The sequence below is a fragment of the Porcisia hertigi genome, chromosome 34 (genome assembly GCF_017918235.1).
Source record: "Porcisia hertigi strain C119 chromosome 34, whole genome shotgun sequence".
Lineage (NCBI taxonomy): Eukaryota > Euglenozoa > Kinetoplastea > Trypanosomatida > Trypanosomatidae > Porcisia > Porcisia hertigi.
Genome location: NC_090593.1, coordinates 292007 through 310196, shown reverse-complemented (window position 1 = coordinate 310196; position 18190 = coordinate 292007). Strand labels below are relative to the sequence as shown.

The following is an 18190-nucleotide window of genomic DNA, read 5'->3' as shown; positions in this document are numbered from 1 at the left end:
CCGTTTGCCGCATCCGCCATTGAGCAGTGGAGCCCCAACCGGCTTTTGTTACCCGTCGGCCCGGGGTGTTCTTGAAAGCCTGCTTGGTGACGCAAGTTTCCCTGCGCTAACGCGATTGGAAGACAGGGGTAGTGTCTTTGCTCGGATGCGCAGGGTGGGCTGATTGTGGGTATGCGGCCTTTTTGCGCGCCCAAAGCCCCCATTTCGGAAGGCCACCGGAGCACCCACGAGCCCGAAAACCATATGAGCAGCTGCGCTTGCTAGCGCGTCGAGCGGCAGAGTTGAATAATGCGAGATACTCGTACAGACTGCCCCGGGGAAATGGTTTTCACGGCGTTAGGGGCCTCGGCGCGCAAAAGGCTCACTTCCCCTCCTGCTGCAATATAAAGTCGAGGGGGGGGGGATCGACGTTGTAAGCAGAGCTGCGCGAGCCACCGGCAATGGCAAAAGCACGGAATTTATGATCGCAATCAGCCGCATTGTTAGCGCCCCAGTTTGCCACGCCAAGTGACGCGCACTCCCTGTGACCCCCTGTATATATGTGGGTGTGCCCGGCGCGCTCTCCAGCATGAAGCCCGCATCGCCCACCAAGGCAAAAAACTTTCCGGCTGTGCCGAGCTGTTCCGCGAGGTGTCGCCAGGATGGGCGAAGATTGAAAACCCCGCAGGGTGGGGAAGGAAAACCCCCCAAGGCGCCCACGAGGCGATAAGGGAGAGGAGGGGAGGGGGAAGTATGTAAACATTCTCTTTCTGTGGCGGAAAGTTGCGGTAAAATATCTGAACGATACCCCCTTTGACCGACGAGCCCCCACCCTGCGGTTTCCAGTGCTCCTCGGAGACCGCACACCTTCTTTTAGGCGCGAAACATTTTTGTATTCTCACCCAGGTTTGTGCGGGGATTGAGGGGTGCTGCGCGCCCTGGCGCCCTTCATGTCTACAGAGAATGTGGCAAGAGCCTCGCTATAAGAAAGGGGCAAAGGCCCCCGTCAGCTTCAGGCTGTGCAAACTGCTGGGCATTACTCGAGTTTTAGCATTCCTCCGTGCTATCGTGAAAGGTCCGGGGTTGGATTTGATACCCTCGCCCCGGGGAAACGATACCCTCAGCAATGGGGCCGCGAAAAGCCTCCGAGCCCCGGGCCCAGGAATAGCAGCCGCTAAGGTACCGCTCTAAAAATTCGGGGATGGCGCTCAACCAGGGGATAAGTCGCTTTCCAGGTGCCTGGGCTCGGCTTCTTCCAAAAAGGAGTAATAATCCCCAAAACCTCGCTAAGAGATGGCTTAAGATACTTTTGCGTATGGCAGGTGGAAATTTTTTTGATTGATTCCGGGACAGGAGTGGGTGAGACAGGGCAAATCTCCACTCCATTTGGTGAGGAAATCCGCTCTTTGTCGAGAAAAACAAATGGGACAAGCCCCCATCTCCGCTCTTCATTTTTTTCTCCACATCGTATGCGAAAAAAAAAGAGCCAAGGGCAACTTTACTGCCCACACCCTGGGGACCCGATGATAAAATCAAAGGTCAGCCTCCTGAAGTCGTGGTGCCGAAGTGCAAGAATACATCTTTTTGATGGGCGCTAGCAAAACTGATGAATCTTGACGGTAAATGCCAGTGGTTGGGAAGGCGTGGTCATCCCCGGGTGGGGGAGATGACCCCGAAGTGCCCATACGCAGCTTTGACGGACCACCAAAGAGCCCATTTGCGTAACGACGGCCAGGGTTACTAAACTGGGAGGACTTACTCCCCGTGAAAAAAAATCTCATGAGGTTTTCAGACGTGTGTAAAAGCGTTGGGGAAATGCGGCGTTTAGATGCCGCACGCAGGCGGAACCATTTCACAAAAAGTGTATGGGGCGCCGGCCCGCCTTTCTGCGAAACAAAGCCGCAATCTTTGGTGCCTATCGGCCCCAACAGGGAAGCGGAAGACGCCTTTCAGTTGGGCTGCCTGTTGCCTTGTCCGTGAGGTTCCTGATTTTCTCCTGCCCGCCAGCCCCCCCCCCCTAGACCTGAAAGGGAAGAATATTTTCACTTGTTTGGCAGGTGGTTCGCGTCCCACAGTTCGTTGTCTTGTTGCCTCGTCCCGTTAACCGCTGTGCGGGTAAGAGCGGCCGTTTGCTTGTGTATGGATTGAAATGCCGGCACCCCGCCTCCACCCGTGCAGCGGCAGCGTGCACTTCCACGCGTCATTTGCGTGTGGATCGCAGCCGAAGTTTACGAACAACAAAATAACAGCGGCGCCAAAACAACATTTTTCCGGCCTGCGCCCCCCCCCCCCCTTGCCACGGGCACGGGGCAGTCTGTGTTTTTTTTTTCGGGCGCAGGCCGGCGCAGGTAGGGATTATGTCCAGAGTGTTCGGGTTACCCTTATCTGGCGAATATGCTTGGATTCGCGCCTGCCGAAAGTTCGAGCCTTCTTGATTTCGGCTGTTGCACGTGGTGTGGGGCAACGGAAATGGAAGTTGAACAACCAAGAAGCTCATTAAATCCGTTGCGGAGCGGACGGGTGATTTTGGCTGTCGCTACGAAGCCGCACCCGCCCCAATAACGGCAACATATGGGCCTTTCAACGGTGCACATTTCACTCAAACTGCGTGGGCTTCTCTCGGCTGGCGGTGTTTTTTTCGCTCACCCTCCAGAGTGACAAGCTGTGAACCCTTCCTCTGTTGGCAAGTGCTGCTTCGCAGACCCTTTTCACCCGAAACGCGTCGCCGGCGGTGGTGGGGGGAGGTGGGTTGGGGAGCAGATTTTTAAGAGAGCGGAGTATCATTTCCCGCCGCAGGACTCATCGCAGCGCCCCGCCCGTTGCGGCACATGCGGGCAAGCGCCCACTCCCAGGGTGCCCGCAGAAACCGAAGATATATACAGCGCGAAGCTCCCCTCTCTCTCTTCACACCAGCGAGCGTTTCTCTGGAAAATACGTCAGAAAAGCAGAAACTCAGTGTGCGAACACCGTGCCGACCGCATCCAAACAAGGAATCCGTGAATCGGGAGAGGAGGAGTGACGCATGAACAGCACTCCAAGAAATCGACACGGATCCGCTCCAGCGTACGCGTGTGAATAAAAATATGCGGCACCTCCTACATCCTACCGCGCTGAGTGATGAGGCGAAAGTGCCGGAAACATGACGAGAATACCTCAAACTGCACCGTTGAGCAATGCAGATTTCACCGTCGAGGGTCTGTAGAGACCTTCAGTGAGTGCAGGATCTCCAGGGTCCTCTTGGGGATTTGACCAGATTCATCTCTGAGGTTATTCTGCGTGTGCCTTGGCCATCCCCAACTACCATCTGTACGATAGACACCGCAGCTTCTCTTCTCCGGGAAAAGCTTTCATGCAGCTTGCGTGGACGAGGGAGTGCATCTCAATCATCCGAGTCTCGCATCTGTCGAACACAGTGCCCATCCGAAGAGCGGATGAGGAAGGACAGGGGAGCTCGGAAAGTGCATTCTTCGACTCGATGGCGGATGGCGGGTTCGTGACAGATCACTGGTGTTCAGTTGTAGCGGAGCAGAGGTGAAGGAAGGGTGGTGTTTGTACCTCCTGCATTTGTAGACCGGTTCGTTGTAGAACGACATAATGAGAGAATATTTTGGTAACTGGCGCCTTTAGCGTGCGAAAAAGGTGGAGGAATGGGGTATTGTAAAGCCAAAGCTATTTCCCTAAATGGTGGAGTCGTTTCCTAAAGAGGAAGACGGGAATTATCCCACGTGGTGGAAATATACCCTGATCGCGTTTCATCGACCAATTTCCTAAGAGGCAGGGAATCGTTGCTCTGCAGTGTGGTAACGAGGTGTATCTCTTCAATTGGTGGACACCCAGATATCTCCGTGTGTGTGTGTGTGTGTGTGTGGGAGGGGGCGGTGATGTGGATCGAGTATATTTCAGTTTAACATGTACATCTGGGAACACTAAGTTTCATTAAGGCGATGGAGGTGTGATGCTTTTTCACCTACTCGATGACCGTTCATCCGCAGCACGAGGTAAAACAAGAGGGCTGTAGTAGATCCGTTTTCCTCCTCTGATGCAGGTTCTGCTCTCTGTGTGCGTTTTTTGGGACTGGGAATCGGCTCAGCACAGAAAACTGTAGCTTTCCCCTTTTATAATCAAATGAATATTTGTGTCCTGCGATTTGGATCTTGAGTTTTTCTAATGCACAGTTTGCACCACATCACATCACACGACGACTGTGAGCAAGTGTAGCGAATGTAAAGTAACCTTCCTCGATTTCTTTAATTTCAGTGTCACTACCTCTTCGGGGGTTTTCTTATCGCTCTCTGCACCCATGTTCATACGCCCCCTCATTTCGATTAAATGTAAATAAATTTCAACACCCTTATCATCGGTGTTTCGAGCTACATATTGTTTCTGGTTACGATCAAAACATAGTGGCTGTCACAGGTATGAACACTATTTCTCTCACAAAATTCACATTGATGTAACAGGGCATCAGTACTGCTTTACTGCGATGTTTACTACTGGAATACCTTCCCAATATATCTATCTCCAGCTTTCTCTTCATATCTGCTTCTCTACGATCATTTCACTGATTTCTTTTTATACACAACTCACTCATAGGTGCCGCACGGAATTCAAACATATCGCTTCGCTATAGCCCTCGAGGATAATAGTACCTTTGGGCCTCGAGTACATTCATTGCTTTCTTATTCCACTATAACGTAGACCCAATATAGCCTTTGTTCTGTTTGTCATCAACCTTGAGTACGTGTGTAGTCGCTCTCTTTTCTTGTAATTGCTTTACTTTGTGTACTTTGCTCATTCGTCTGTGGCTTTCCCAGGGTTTCTTTTTTTTTCTTTGCTCGGTGAGATTTACCATCATCATCTCTCTCGGCGAAACACCAGTTTCATTACACCCGCGTCGCCGCCATCCGGGAAAATCGTATATTAAATCGTTTATCAGACAGCCACAGGTAAACCACCGTACAATCCCCCTGGCTCTATCTACAAAAAACTCCCTTAGTTTTCCAGTTTGATTTACGAGAGCCATTTTCCCCATTTTCCCCACCGCCGTTACTGTAAACAATACACACAAGGTACGTTTACCTTAACCATCCTCTCTCGAAAAACAGGGCATGATATGCGTCTCACGGTTTGATTCCCTTTGTTCCCGTACGACGACTGCGCACAGGACGGTGAATTTCCATGTTGTGTGTGAATGAGCCCTAACAAATCCTAGACGACAGTTATCAACTTTATCAAAGAACACCACTACAATGATCCTATGCAACACTATCCAGCCTGGCTTCCCATCGCTTGAAGTTGGGCAGGTGGTTGCCTACGACTACCTTCATGCTGAGAAGACGTGGCAGTGGACCCTTGGTACGGTGCGTGAGATCCAGGACTACACCGCCATTGTACAGCAGTGGGGCCTCCATGCTGGTGATATCGTCACGCTGCGCTCCATTCTCCTCAAAGAGCTCGATATGGAAAATGGACGCATGAGGAACTATCAGGATATGCTGGGCATCGCCCGAGAGAAGCTTGCATCTATCCGCCGTAGCAACGAGGATCATGTTTCACAGGTATGCAGTCGATTCGACGCTGCTCGTGAAAAGCTAGTGACCGTTGACGAGGTGGGTTTGCGCAAGGTTACGGCTCAGGTCGCCCCATCTCCGGTCGCTGTGGCGGTACTGAAGGCGGTATGGGCCGTGGTCAAGTGCGACCCCACACCGGTTGAGTTCTACGAGTGGGCGGATGTGCAGCTGGAGTACCGGAAGACAGGTGCTCTTGATGAGATCGCCAAGACGGACGTCCTCGCAAAGCTCTACCCCTCTGGGGAGAGCCTCCAGCAGTACCTAGCACAGGATCCCAAACTGAACTACAAGGCAGCGGCGCGCGACTCGCCGGTGGTTGCCCGCCTTCATGAGTGGGTCACCACCGCTCTTGCCTACCAGCAGGCGTACAGCCTTTTGGCACACGACGAGCGCATCCAGGAGCAGAACGATGCCATCGCAGCAGCGATTGCCGGCATGAAGGCTTGTCGCGCTAAGATTGCCATGCTCAAGGATGAATTGTCTTCAAAGGACACGACAACGCGCCCCGACCAGATGACTTCCTTCACAAGGACTTCCGTCCTCGTCACCATCCCTTTGTCCGCTGTCATCTCACCCGTCAGTGTGGGCAGCGACGTGGAGGGATGCGTGCTGACTAAGCATGAGGTTGAGCAGATTCTCCTTGATGCCAAGGCAATGCGCTTTCAGCTGAAAAATGGCATGAACTCCATTACTGCAAGGTACGTGGAGGCAGCTGCCGAGCTTCACACCCTTTCACTTTACACCGAAGAGTTGGAACAAAAACGGCTTTACTTACAAGAGCACTACCTCTCAGCGATCATCCGAAGTGGTGAGGTAGGTGAACGGCTGGAATGCACTGAGGATACGCAGAAGGAAATAGATCGTTTGAATGCGTTAGTTGCCGAGCTCAGAGGGTATGATGAAAGGTGGGAACCGGATTATAGAGCCTGCACAGTGGCGACATCGCATACGAAGGAGTTTCCTGGTACCGAATGGGCTTCTGTATTAGCCGAAAGGTTTGAGGAAGTTCGTGCCGCTTTCGCATATGATACAGCGCTGGCCGCTCACGTCAATCCAAACCTTGTTGAGCACATTGTGTTTACCCCAGAGAGTGACTGCATGCGCGTGAAGTGTGAAATAACCCACCCCATAATCATGGCGCGGGACGAAGTAGATCGCCGAATCAACGAGATGCCCACTCGCCTGATGAGCTACATTTACAACAATCGTGATGCTCCAAAGGTTGGTCTCGACAAAGCTGTAGCTCAAATCTGTCACGCACTTGGAATTGATGAGCACAAGTTTTCTAGCTTGGGCTTCGACGAGTTCGTCACTCAACTTGCAAGTTTCGACCACCTGGGAGACAAAGATGCCTACGAGAGCGAAATCGGAGACCTTCTTATGCTGCTGGACAAGATTAACAACGAGAACCGGTCGCTTCAACACTCTCTCGAGAAGTCAGCTGAACGTTTCAAAAAGCAGACTGCGGCACTTCAGCGCGATCAAAACGCTCTTACTGTGCGAAATGCTGACCTTTCCGGGGAAATTGATTCTCTTCAAAACCTCTTGGATAAACTCAAGGACCTGGCCGACAAGCAAGGTGCCGAGATACAACATTATCACCTACAGCAACAGGAAGCACAGCAGCTTCGAGCCCACCGCGGTCTTTCGCCAGTTCAATCCCCACTCGCGGCGCCCCTGTACGCAGTTACCATCGATGAGCTCAACGCGCAAAAAGCTCTCTATGAAGAAGCACAGTACCGCGGAGTGCAACTCCAGCAAGAACTGGACGAGGTTAACGCTTCCTTGAACCACTTCCGCGAGCTCTTACATCAGGCTGAAACACAGCGCGCTCAGGTTGCTCAACAGCTGCACGCAACAGCTGCGCAGTGTGCCCAACAGGAGAAGCAACTTGCCGCCTTCGTAAAAAAGCGAAAAGCTGCTCAAGTAGCCCGAGCCAACGAACCAGAGCTCACCTCTGGTATCTCGCTTGCTTCTTGTAGCGACGTAACCATCACCGACACTCGAGAACCTGTTTACCACGACACCTTCCTCGAAGTCCCAGATCCCCTGGCCATAGAACAGGAGCCGCTTTATTCGGTTACAATGGCAGAGTACTGCGAGAAAAAGGCCGCAGTGCAGCGAGCCAAGCAAGAAGCTGACATATACCAAGTCCGGAGCAGCCAACTCGCTGACAACAACGACATGCTGGCGGACGAGCTGGACAAGGCGCAGGAGGAAGCGGAGAGGCTGGCCGGCGATCTAGAGAAGGCGCTTCAGGAAGCGGAGCGGCTGGCGGGCGAGCTGGAGAAGGCACAACAGGACGCTGAGGAGCAGAGGTCCGCGAATGCGCAGCTCGCTGACAACAATGACAAGCTGGCAGACGAGCTGGACAAGGCGCAGGAGGAGACGGAGAGGCTGGCCAGCGAGCTGGAGAAGGCGCTCCAGGAAGCGGAGAGGCTGGCGGGCGAGCTGGAGAAGGCACAGCAGGACGCTGAGGAGCAGAGGTCCGCGAATGCGCAGCTCGCTGACAACAATGACAAGCTGGCGGACGAGCTGGACAAGGCGCAGGAGGAAGCGGAGAGGCTGGCGGGCGAGCTTGAGAAGGCACAGCAGGACGCTGAGGAGCAGAGATCCGCGAATGCGCAGCTCGCTGACAACAATGACAAGCTGGCGGACGAGCTGGACAAGGCGCAGGAGGAAGCGGAGAGGCTGGCGGGCGAGCTGGAGAAGGCACAGCAGGACGCTGAGGAGCAGAGGTCCGCGAATGCGCAGCTCGCTGACAACAATGACAAGCTGGCAGACGAGCTGGACAAGGCGCAGGAGGAAGCGGAGAGGCTGGCCGGCGAGGTGGAGAAGGGACTCCAGGAAGCGGAGAGGCTGGCGGGCGAGCTGGAGAAGGCACAGCAGGACGCTGAGGAGCAGAGGTCCGCGAATGCGCAGCTCGCTGACAACAATGACAAGCTGGCGGACGAGCTGGACAAGGCGCAGGAGGAGACGGAGAGGCTGGCCGGTGAGCTTGAGAAGGCACAGCAGGACGCTGAGGAGCAGAGGTCCGCGAATGCGCAGCTCGCTGACAACAATGACAAGCTGGCAGACGAGCTGGACAAGGCGCAGGAGGAGACGGAGAGGCTGGCCGGCGAGGTGGAGAAGGGACTCCAGGAAGCGGAGAGGCTGGCGGGCGAGCTGGAGAAGGCACAGCAGGACGCTGAGGAGCAGAGGTCCGCGAATACGCAGCTTGCTGACAACAATGACAAGCTGGCGGACGAGCTGGAGAAGGTGCAGGAGGAAGCAGAGAGGCTGGCGGGCGAGCTGGAGAAGGCACAGCAGGACGCTGAGGAGCAGAGGTCCGCGAATGCGCAGTTCGCTGACAACAATGACAAGCTGGCAGACGAGCTGGACAAGGCGCAGGAGGAGACGGAGAGGCTGGCCGGCGAGCTGGAGAAGGCACAGCAGGACGCTGAGGAGCAGAGGTCCGCGAATGCGCAGCTCGCTGACAACAATGACAAGCTGGCAGACGAGCTGGAGAAGGCGCTTCAGGAAGCGGAGCGGCTGGCGGGCGAGCTGGAGAAGGCACAGCAGGACGCTGAGGAGCAGAGGTCCGCGAATACGCAGCTCGCTGACAACAATGACAAGCTGGCAGACGAGCTGGAGAAGGTGCAGGAGGAAGCAGAGAGGCTGGCCAGCGAGCTGGAGAAGGCGCTTCAGGAAGCGGAGCGGCTGGCGGGCGAGCTGGAGAAGGCACAGCAGGACGCTGAGGAGCAGAGGTCCGCGAATACGCAGCTTGCTGACAACAATGACAAGCTGGCGGACGAGCTGGACAAGGCGCAGGAGGAGACGGAGAGGCTGGCCGGTGAGCTTGAGAAGGCACAGCAGGACGCTGAGGAGCAGAGGTCCGCGAATGCGCAGCTCGCTGACAACAATGACAAGCTGGCAGACGAGCTGGAGAAGGTGCAGGAGGAAGCAGAGAGGCTGGCGGGCGAGCTTGAGAAGGCACAGCAGGACGCTGAGGAGCAGAGGTCCGCGAATGCGCAGTTCGCTGACAACAATGACAAGCTGGCGGACGAGCTGGACAAGGCGCAGGAGGAGACGGAGAGGCTGGCCGGTGAGCTTGAGAAGGCACAGCAGGACGCTGAGGAGCAGAGGTCCGCGAATGCGCAGCTCGCTGACAACAATGACAAGCTGGCAGACGAGCTGGAGAAGGTGCAGGAGGAAGCAGAGAGGCTGGCGGGCGAGCTGGAGAAGGCACAGCAGGACGCTGAGGAGCAGAGGTCCGCGAATGCGCAGTTCGCTGACAACAATGACAAGCTGGCAGACGAGCTGGACAAGGCGCAGGAGGAGACGGAGAGGCTGGCCAGCGAGCTGGAGAAGGCGCTTCAGGAAGCGGAGCGGCTGGCGGGCGAGCTGCAGAAGGCACAGCAGGACGCTCAGGAGCAGAGGTCCGCGAATGCGCAGCTCGCTGACAACAATGACAAGCTGGCGGACGAGCTGGACAAGGCGCAGGAGGAGACGGAGAGGCTGGCCGGCGAGGTGGAGAAGGGACTCCAGGAGGCGGAGAGGCTGGCGGGCGAGCTTGAGAAGGCACAGCAGGACGCTGAGGAGCAGAGGTCCGCGAATGCGCAGTTCGCTGACAACAATGACAAGCTGGCAGACGAGCTGGACAAGGCGCAGGAGGAAGCGGAGAGGCTGGCCGGCGAGGTGGAGAAGGGACTCCAGGAAGCGGAGAGGCTGGCGGGCGAGCTGGAGAAGGCACAGCAGGATGCTGAGGAGCAGAGGTCCGCGAATGCGCAGCTCGCTGACAACAATGACAAGCTGGCGGACGAGCTGGAGAAGGTGCAGGAGGAAGCGGAGAGGCTGGCGGGCAAGCTGGAGAAGGCACAGCAGGACGCTGAGGAGCAGAGGTCCGCGAATACGCAGCTCGCTGACAACAATGACAAGCTGGCGGACGAGCTGGACAAGGCGCAGGAGGAGACGGAGAGGCTGGCCGGCGAGCTTGAGAAGGCACAGCAGGACGCTGAGGAGCAGAGGTCCGCGAATGCGCAGCTCGCTGACAACAATGACAAGCTGGCGGACGAGCTGGACAAGGCGCAGGAGGAAGCGGAGAGGCTGGCCGGTGAGCTTGAGAAGGCACAGCAGGACGCTGAGGAGCAGAGGTCCGCGAATGCGCAGCTCGCTGACAACAATGACAAGCTGGCAGACGAGCTGGACAAGGCGCAGGAGGAGACGGAGAGGCTGGCCAGCGAGCTGGAGAAGGCGCTTCAGGAAGCGGAGCGGCTGGCGGGCGAGCTTGAGAAGGCACAGCAGGACGCTGAGGAGCAGAGGTCCGCGAATGCGCAGTTCGCTGACAACAATGACAAGCTGGCAGACGAGCTGGACAAGGCGCAGGAGGAGACGGAGAGGCTGGCCGGCGAGGTGGAGAAGGGACTCCAGGAAGCGGAGAGGCTGGCGGGCGAGCTTGAGAAGGCACAGCAGGACGCTGAGGAGCAGAGGTCCGCGAATACGCAGCTCGCTGACAACAATGACAAGCTGGCAGACGAGCTGGAGAAGGTGCAGGAGGAAGCAGAGAGGCTGGCGGGCGAGCTGGAGAAGGCACAGCAGGACGCTGAGGAGCAGAGGTCCGCGAATGCGCAGTTCGCTGACAACAATGACAAGCTGGCAGACGAGCTGGACAAGGCGCAGGAGGAAGCGGAGAGGCTGGCCGGTGAGCTTGAGAAGGCACAGCAGGACGCTGAGGAGCAGAGGTCCGCGAATGCGCAGCTCGCTGACAACAATGACAAGCTGGCGGACGAGCTGGACAAGGCGCAGGAGGAAGCGGAGAGGCTGGCCGGTGAGCTTGAGAAGGCACAGCAGGACGCTGAGGAGCAGAGGTCCGCGAATGCGCAGCTCGCTGACAACAATGACAAGCTGGCAGACGAGCTGGACAAGGCGCAGGAGGAGACGGAGAGGCTGGCCAGCGAGCTGGAGAAGGCGCTTCAGGAAGCGGAGCGGCTGGCGGGCGAGCTGGAGAAGGCACAGCAGGACGCTGAGGAGCAGAGGTCCGCGAATGCGCAGCTCGCTGACAACAATGACAAGCTGGCAGACGAGCTGGACAAGGCGCAGGAGGAGACGGAGAGGCTGGCCGGCGAGGTGGAGAAGGGACTCCAGGAGGCGGAGAGGCTGGCGGGCGAGCTGGAGAAGGCACAGCAGGACGCTGAGGAGCAGAGGTCCGCGAATACGCAGCTCGCTGACAACAATGACAAGCTGGCAGACGAGCTGGACAAGGCGCAGGAGGAGACGGAGAGGCTGGCCGGTGAGCTTGAGAAGGCAGTGTCGCACTGCGGAGTTGCGGAGGCCGCTGCCGCGAGGAGTACAGCGGAGAAAATACAGCTGGAACTCGAGCGGGGGAATTTACGCGATGAAGCTGCTGAAGTGGATCGTCAGCGGCAGCGGGACATCGCGGCGTTGGAGGGCGAGCTACTGGATGTGCTGACCGAGATGAGGAAGCTGAAAGAAGCGAATGACGCTCTTCAGGCGCTGCTGCGAGATAAGGACTCCGAAGTGAAGAAGTTGCGGGTTCATAATGAGCTCTGGGAGGATCCCAGCGGTGACAAGAAGCAAGTTGTGACGCGTCATACGAAGGTTTTTGACGGAGACTGGGTGAAGATTCTTCGGGAGCGGCCGGAGGCTTTGTTCTCAGCGTTTGTTATCGATTCCAGCAATGCCTGCCACGTTCCCGGCGACAACATTAAGAAAGTGAACTTTGATCACGACTAATTCCAGATGAAGTTCTAGGGCGTAGCCATGTCCGATACAGTTCTGGGTGACGCATATGAGAACACGGAGGGAGGAGGGTGGTGGGACTCGAGGGGGGATTTTGAGAGCCTGTTATACCGTGTTTTTTTCCCCCATTTCACTCTGACTGTTTTGCACTTTCACTTTCAACTCCATATGCACATATGCGTCTATCTGTTATCTTCGCCTTCGTGTGTGTTCACTACCTTGTTGTCTGGAAGGAGGGTGCTCTGTTGGTTCGTATGCGTGTGTGCGTGTGTGCACCTCCAAGAATAGAAATAGGTCTTAAAAAAATTGTTGAGAACGTATAGAACTGATGACACAGATTCAATGTCATCTTCTTAGTGTTGCTCATGACGTGGGTCGCCTCTGTGGGTGTGTAGCTGTGTCATTACTACTACGGAGGGCTTCTTGTGTTATCGAGTTGGGCTGAGTGGTTAAAACTGATTCACCGGAAGTGATACAGGCGGGAATTGATAGTCACCGAACGTTCAGGAGAGAAGAGAAGAGGAGGAAAGCAGTTTTGCGGACTCCGACAGGCACTGTGTATGCCTGGTGTGCAAAACAACAATGGGCCCTAGATTTCTTGAATCCTCTGGTCTTTGACTCGTCCTTGTGTACATGACACTTTCATCTCCCGTGTGCTTCTTCAGGTAATACTTGTTTGCATGATTGCCTTCATGAGTTGGTACACAGCTACCTCTTGGGTGCAAGGTTATCGATACTGCTCACGGGCGTGTAGATAGCTGTCGTCAGCTCATCGTTTTCAGGGTGTCAGCTTCTTTCGATCTTGCGTCTGTGCACAAATGCAATGTCCACTTTTTCACCTCTCTTACTATGCACACATACTATTTGTCTCCCCCCTCCCGTGTTTGATTGCCGCTGCCCCCTCCCCCCCCCCAACTCGCGAAGCGGAGTACCTGATGGACCCCAAAACCACACGAAATCTCTTTTACACGGCAACAAGTTGCATTGGCGAGCTAATCGTCGTCCTGACATCACGTCACATGTGGATCGAACGTCTCAGCTCAACAAGTAAATAATAGACATATAGTTTCGCGGAGCAGATCCGCAATTTTGGTTTCCCGATCGCCGACAGTGACAGGAACAGTATAATTGGTGGTTCGAAGCGGAACACGGGCGAATAAAAACAGAACTCCTTTCAGTTTGCTGAGATTTGATTCGTTTTTTTTCCGCCCTGAGCTACGCGTGTTGGAAACAAAGTTTTTGTGTCTGGTTCTTTTTTATTTTCCCGCTTCTCATCTTCTTGTATACGCGTAAGGCTGCAAGATCGTGTTTACCTTTCTCTCTGCAGCTTTTCACGTTTCACATACAAACATATATAGACAGACCCCATATCCACACCTGACGCTTCGCGTCCTGTCAACTTCGCTTTTCCCTCCGCTACCGCTACCGCTACCGTCATCCCGCTATTCCAAATAGTGGATATTCACTTTTCTTTTGCTGCTGCTCTTTATATGAGAGTATCGTCACTCCACTGCCCCTCCCCCTCCCCCCCAAAAAAAAAAAGCCACTATACGGCGGCGGAATCGCCTCCTTTTCTTCGGGAAAAACACGAAACACCCCCCAAAGGACATTCAAGAGGCTGAATCGGATGAGGGTCAGCCGTGCGTACTTGTTTGTGTAGCCTGTGCATGTTTCGCTGTTTTTTTCTTTTGCATCTGAAGTGTTACTGAAAAGGGCAAGACAATACTTGTAGAGGCCTTATCCCAGTTTCTTTTTCATAGAGTTGTGAGAGACACCGTCTCCATTTACTGGACTTTTCGTCAGTCACGTCGAGACAGGCTGTTTTGAATCTCAAACAGCTACTCTTTTTTTTGTTTTTGGTTTTCTCTGCTCTGGAGTTGTGTGTGTTTTTTTTCCCCATCGCTTCTGAGAAGGTGTCTGGCGTTCGTGGTTTGAGGACCTCCCTTTTTTCTTCCTCGACGAGGTTTTGTTGTTACCCTCATTTTTTTGTTTTTAGCCGCACCAAACTACACAGCATTCTTATCGATTTCAGGTAGTAGTTCTATCCCCCCTTTTCCTCCGCTTCTTCTTTGAGCATTGCCTGCCGTGTGTGTGTCTGTCAGCGTGGGTATCCCTCTGCGCTGTTATCCCCATCACTACCCCCCCCCCCCCCCCCCATTCCCCCAGTTTTCCACAGTTTCTGGTGATCTAAGTAGCAGATACCTCGCCAAGAAGCGTTCGAAACCAAGACGAAACGGCACACACAAACAGGAACGCACACTTTTCACTTCATTCACGCATCCTTTCGTGTTTCTTTTTATCTTTTTTGCCCCCTCTGATTGTTGCCAATGCTCGCCAGCTACGTTGACCCATCAGTCAATCAACCGAGGGTTGGGCAGGTGGTTGCCTACGACTACCTTCATGCTGAGAAGACGTGGCAGTGGACTCTTGGTACGGTGCGTGAGATCCAGGACTACACCGCCATTGTACAGCAGTGGGGCCTCCATGCTGGTGATATCGTCACGCTGCGCTCCATTCTCCTCAAAGAGCTCGATATGGAAAATGGACGCATGAGGAACTATCAGGATATGCTGGGCATCGCCCGAGAGAAGCTTGCATCTATCCGCCGTAGCAACGAGGATCATGTTTCACAGGTATGCAGTCGATTCGACGCTGCTCGTGAAAAGCTAGTGACCGTTGACGAGGTGGGTTTGCGCAAGGTTACGGCTCAGGTCGCCCCATCTCCGGTTGCTGTGGCGGTACTGAAGGCGGTATGGGCCGTGGTCAAGTGCGACCCCACACCGGTTGAGTTCTACGAGTGGGCGGATGTGCAGCTGGAGTACCGGAAGACAGGTGCTCTTGATGAGATCGCCAAGACGGACGTCCTCGCAAAGCTCTACCCCTCTGGGGAGAGCCTCCAGCAGTACCTAGCACAGGATCCCAAACTGAACTACAAGGCAGCGGCGCGCGACTCGCCGGTGGTTGCCCGCCTTCATGAGTGGGTCACCACCGCTCTTGCCTACCAGCAGGCGTACAGCCTTTTGGCACACGACGAGCGCATCCAGGAGCAGAACGATGCCATCGCAGCAGCGATTGCCGGCATGAAGGCTTGTCGCGCTAAGATTGCCATGCTCAAGGATGAATTGTCTTCAAAGGACACGACAACGCGCCCCGACCAGATGACTTCCTTCACAAGGACTTCCGTCCTCGTCACCATCCCTTTGTCCGCTGTCATCTCACCCGTCAGTGTGGGCAGCGACGTGGAGGGATGCGTGCTGACTAAGCATGAGGTTGAGCAGATTCTCCTTGATGCCAAGGCAATGCGCTGCGTCCAAAAGCAGAAACTGGCTATAACTGCCGCCCACCTTGTCGAGCAATACGCTTTCGTCATTTGCTGTCATAAATATGCTACCGAGCTGGAGGAGCGCTTGGCGTTTCTCCAGCATTACATGGGAAATGTAATACGTGAGTTATACCTGGATGCAGAGGGGGCGAACAGGCGGCTTGCTCTCAGCCTCCAAGAGCTCGAGGCGTTTCGCCAGCGGCGTCACGATGCTAGGCAGGTGCGTGCTGCGGAGCCAGAGCTTGCTGTTGCTGACGGCGTGGGGCCAATCAGCCAAGACACGAGAAGCCGCTCTCCCGCTGGCCGTGCCACCCCGCGTGGACAGGGCGCAGCAGCACGCGGCGCTGCGTCGCAGCAGCAGCAGCGGACCGAAGCGGCTCGCCAGGACATCGACCCGAATACCATCGCTAACGAGCCGCTGTACGTCGTTACTATCGATGAGTACAAGGCCAAGGACGCCGCCGGCGAGCGGGCCGTGGACGAGGCGGAGCTGCTTGCAGCCGATCTGCAGCGGCTCACCGCGGAGCTGGAGCATGCCGAACGAGAGGCAGAGAGACTGGCGGAGGAGCTTGCCGCGAGGGACGAGGAGCTTGCTGCGTATCGCCAGAAGCGCCACGATGTCCAGCAAGCGCGCGCAAGCGACCCTGCGCTGGCAGCGGCCGACGCCGGCACACCGCGCAACGGGCGTGGTACATCCGCCACACCCAGCAGCGGAAGGGGTGCAGCGCTGCTACGCGGAGGCGAGCAGCAGCGCAAGGCCGTTGGCCCCACCGGCGTTCCTATCGACCCTGCCGTGATCGCAGAGGAGCCGCTCTACATAGTCACTGCAGAGGAGCTGCGTGATGTGCGCGATCTCAGCCAGCAGGCCGCGCGCGAGGCAGAATCGAGAGAAAAAGAGCTTATCAATCTCACGAAGGAGCTGGAGGCTGACTTGATTGACGCGCGGGAAAGGAACGCTAGGCTAGAAGATGAGATTGAGTCTCTGAAGGAGCGGCTGTCGGACGCTGAGGAGGCTACGAAAAAGGCAACAGAGACCTGGGGGATGGCGGAGGATGAGCGTCAGCAGCTGTGCGACGATCTGGAGGCCGCCTTAGATGAACTAGACCAGAAGAGGGATGACTATGACGAGCTTTTAGGTGACCTGGGAGAGGTTAAGGACTTGTTGGAGGCCTCCAAGGCCGCTGGGCGAACTGCTGTGGAGGCATTACAGAAACGAAACCGAGAGATTGCGGACCTGCAAGGCGAATTGGCGGCTGCATTGGACATCAGCAAAGAAAACGAGAATCTTCGTGCCCTGCTGGACGCCAAGGAGAGGGAGATCGACAACCTGAAAGATCACAACGAGCTCTGGACTGACCCTGTCCCCACCGGAAAGGAGAAGGCGACGTACCGGTTCACAAAGATCTTTGATGGTGATTGGACCTGTTTGATACTAGAAAGACCCGAGGCGCTGAAGGCAGCGTTTGTGATTGATGCCAGTAATGCATGCCACGTGCCTGGAGACCAGATTGGGCAAGTGAATTTGGATCACGATTAGTCAGGATTGTGCCGATGAGCGTTTTTTCCTCCCCCTCTTCCATCCACACAGGCATTCAATTTGTTCTATTCGGGTTGTTTTCGGTTCACGTTTCACCTCAGGAGAGTGAGCTGGTGTGGGCCTCTATTATGCTGATAGTGGTCTCTTGAAGCAGATGAGGTGCTCTCATCCGGTTTTCTGCTCATGGGATGGGGGCTGTCAGCTTCGTCGCACCATATAGTCTTCTTTTCTACGTGCTTGGTGCTCTCCTTTCGATTGTTATTATTTGGTTTCATTGTCGACTTTTCACAGTGGTCGTCGCGCTCTTGGGGTTCCCCCCCCACCCCCTTTGCCGTGTTGTACTCTTAGCACGCCCCCTTTTTTCTATTGAGTTCTCTCTAATGGATCCACTCCTTGAAGCCGCACTGGTTTGTGTGTTTATGCAGGTATCTATTTTTGTTTGTTTTTCACACACACAGGAACACACACTGCTGTTCTGCCCTTGGATGTGGAGGAGGAGTTACTCCGGTAATTTTTACATCCACTTTAAATTGTGTTCTTTCCATGGGCTGTCTTGCCAATCATAGTTCTTCTCTGTTGTGTGTGTTCACGAGTGTGTGACATCTCTGGCGTATGCTCGAGGATGATCCCCGGCTCACCGTGTGTTCTGTTCGTCTGCATGTGTATGTCTTGTGCGTTATTTGTCTTCCCCCCCCGATTGCAGCGTTGTCGACTCCGCTTACCCAATTGTGTAAGAGAAAAAATTCTCGATTCGTATGTTGACTTTCCTGTGTTTCTTCTGTACTTTTTCAGTTCCCTGGACACCATTATAGGTGTGTGCGGTCTTGCTAAGAGCTGCACTTCGCGCGGGGATTCTCCCCCGATGCATTCAGAGTCTCCACACCTAGTGCTCGCGATGCTGGCATCACTGTGGTACCTTTCACTTTGACCGCCTCGTCCTCTTCTTTTTCCCTGCTCTTACTTTTGGCTGTTGCACAGCTAACACAAGTCGACCGCCAGTTCATCTGCGCACTCTGTCGCTTCTCAACAGCCCGCCATCGTACG

At 55.2% G+C, this 18190-nt stretch overlaps 1 protein-coding gene across 1 annotated transcript; it reads left to right on the top strand.

Moving 5' to 3' along the window:
- Positions 1–5228: 5228 nt before the first annotated feature.
- On the top strand, positions 5229–17146 carry JKF63_01665 (uncharacterized protein; the record flags this gene model as incomplete). Its single annotated transcript, XM_067897711.1, has 4 exons — positions 5229–7686; positions 7813–8835; positions 8899–12087; positions 15753–17146. 4 exons carry the CDS (start codon positions 5229–5231, stop codon positions 17144–17146), a joined length of 8064 nt encoding a protein of 2687 aa, XP_067753868.1.
- Between the last annotated feature and the right edge of the window lie 1044 nt (positions 17147–18190).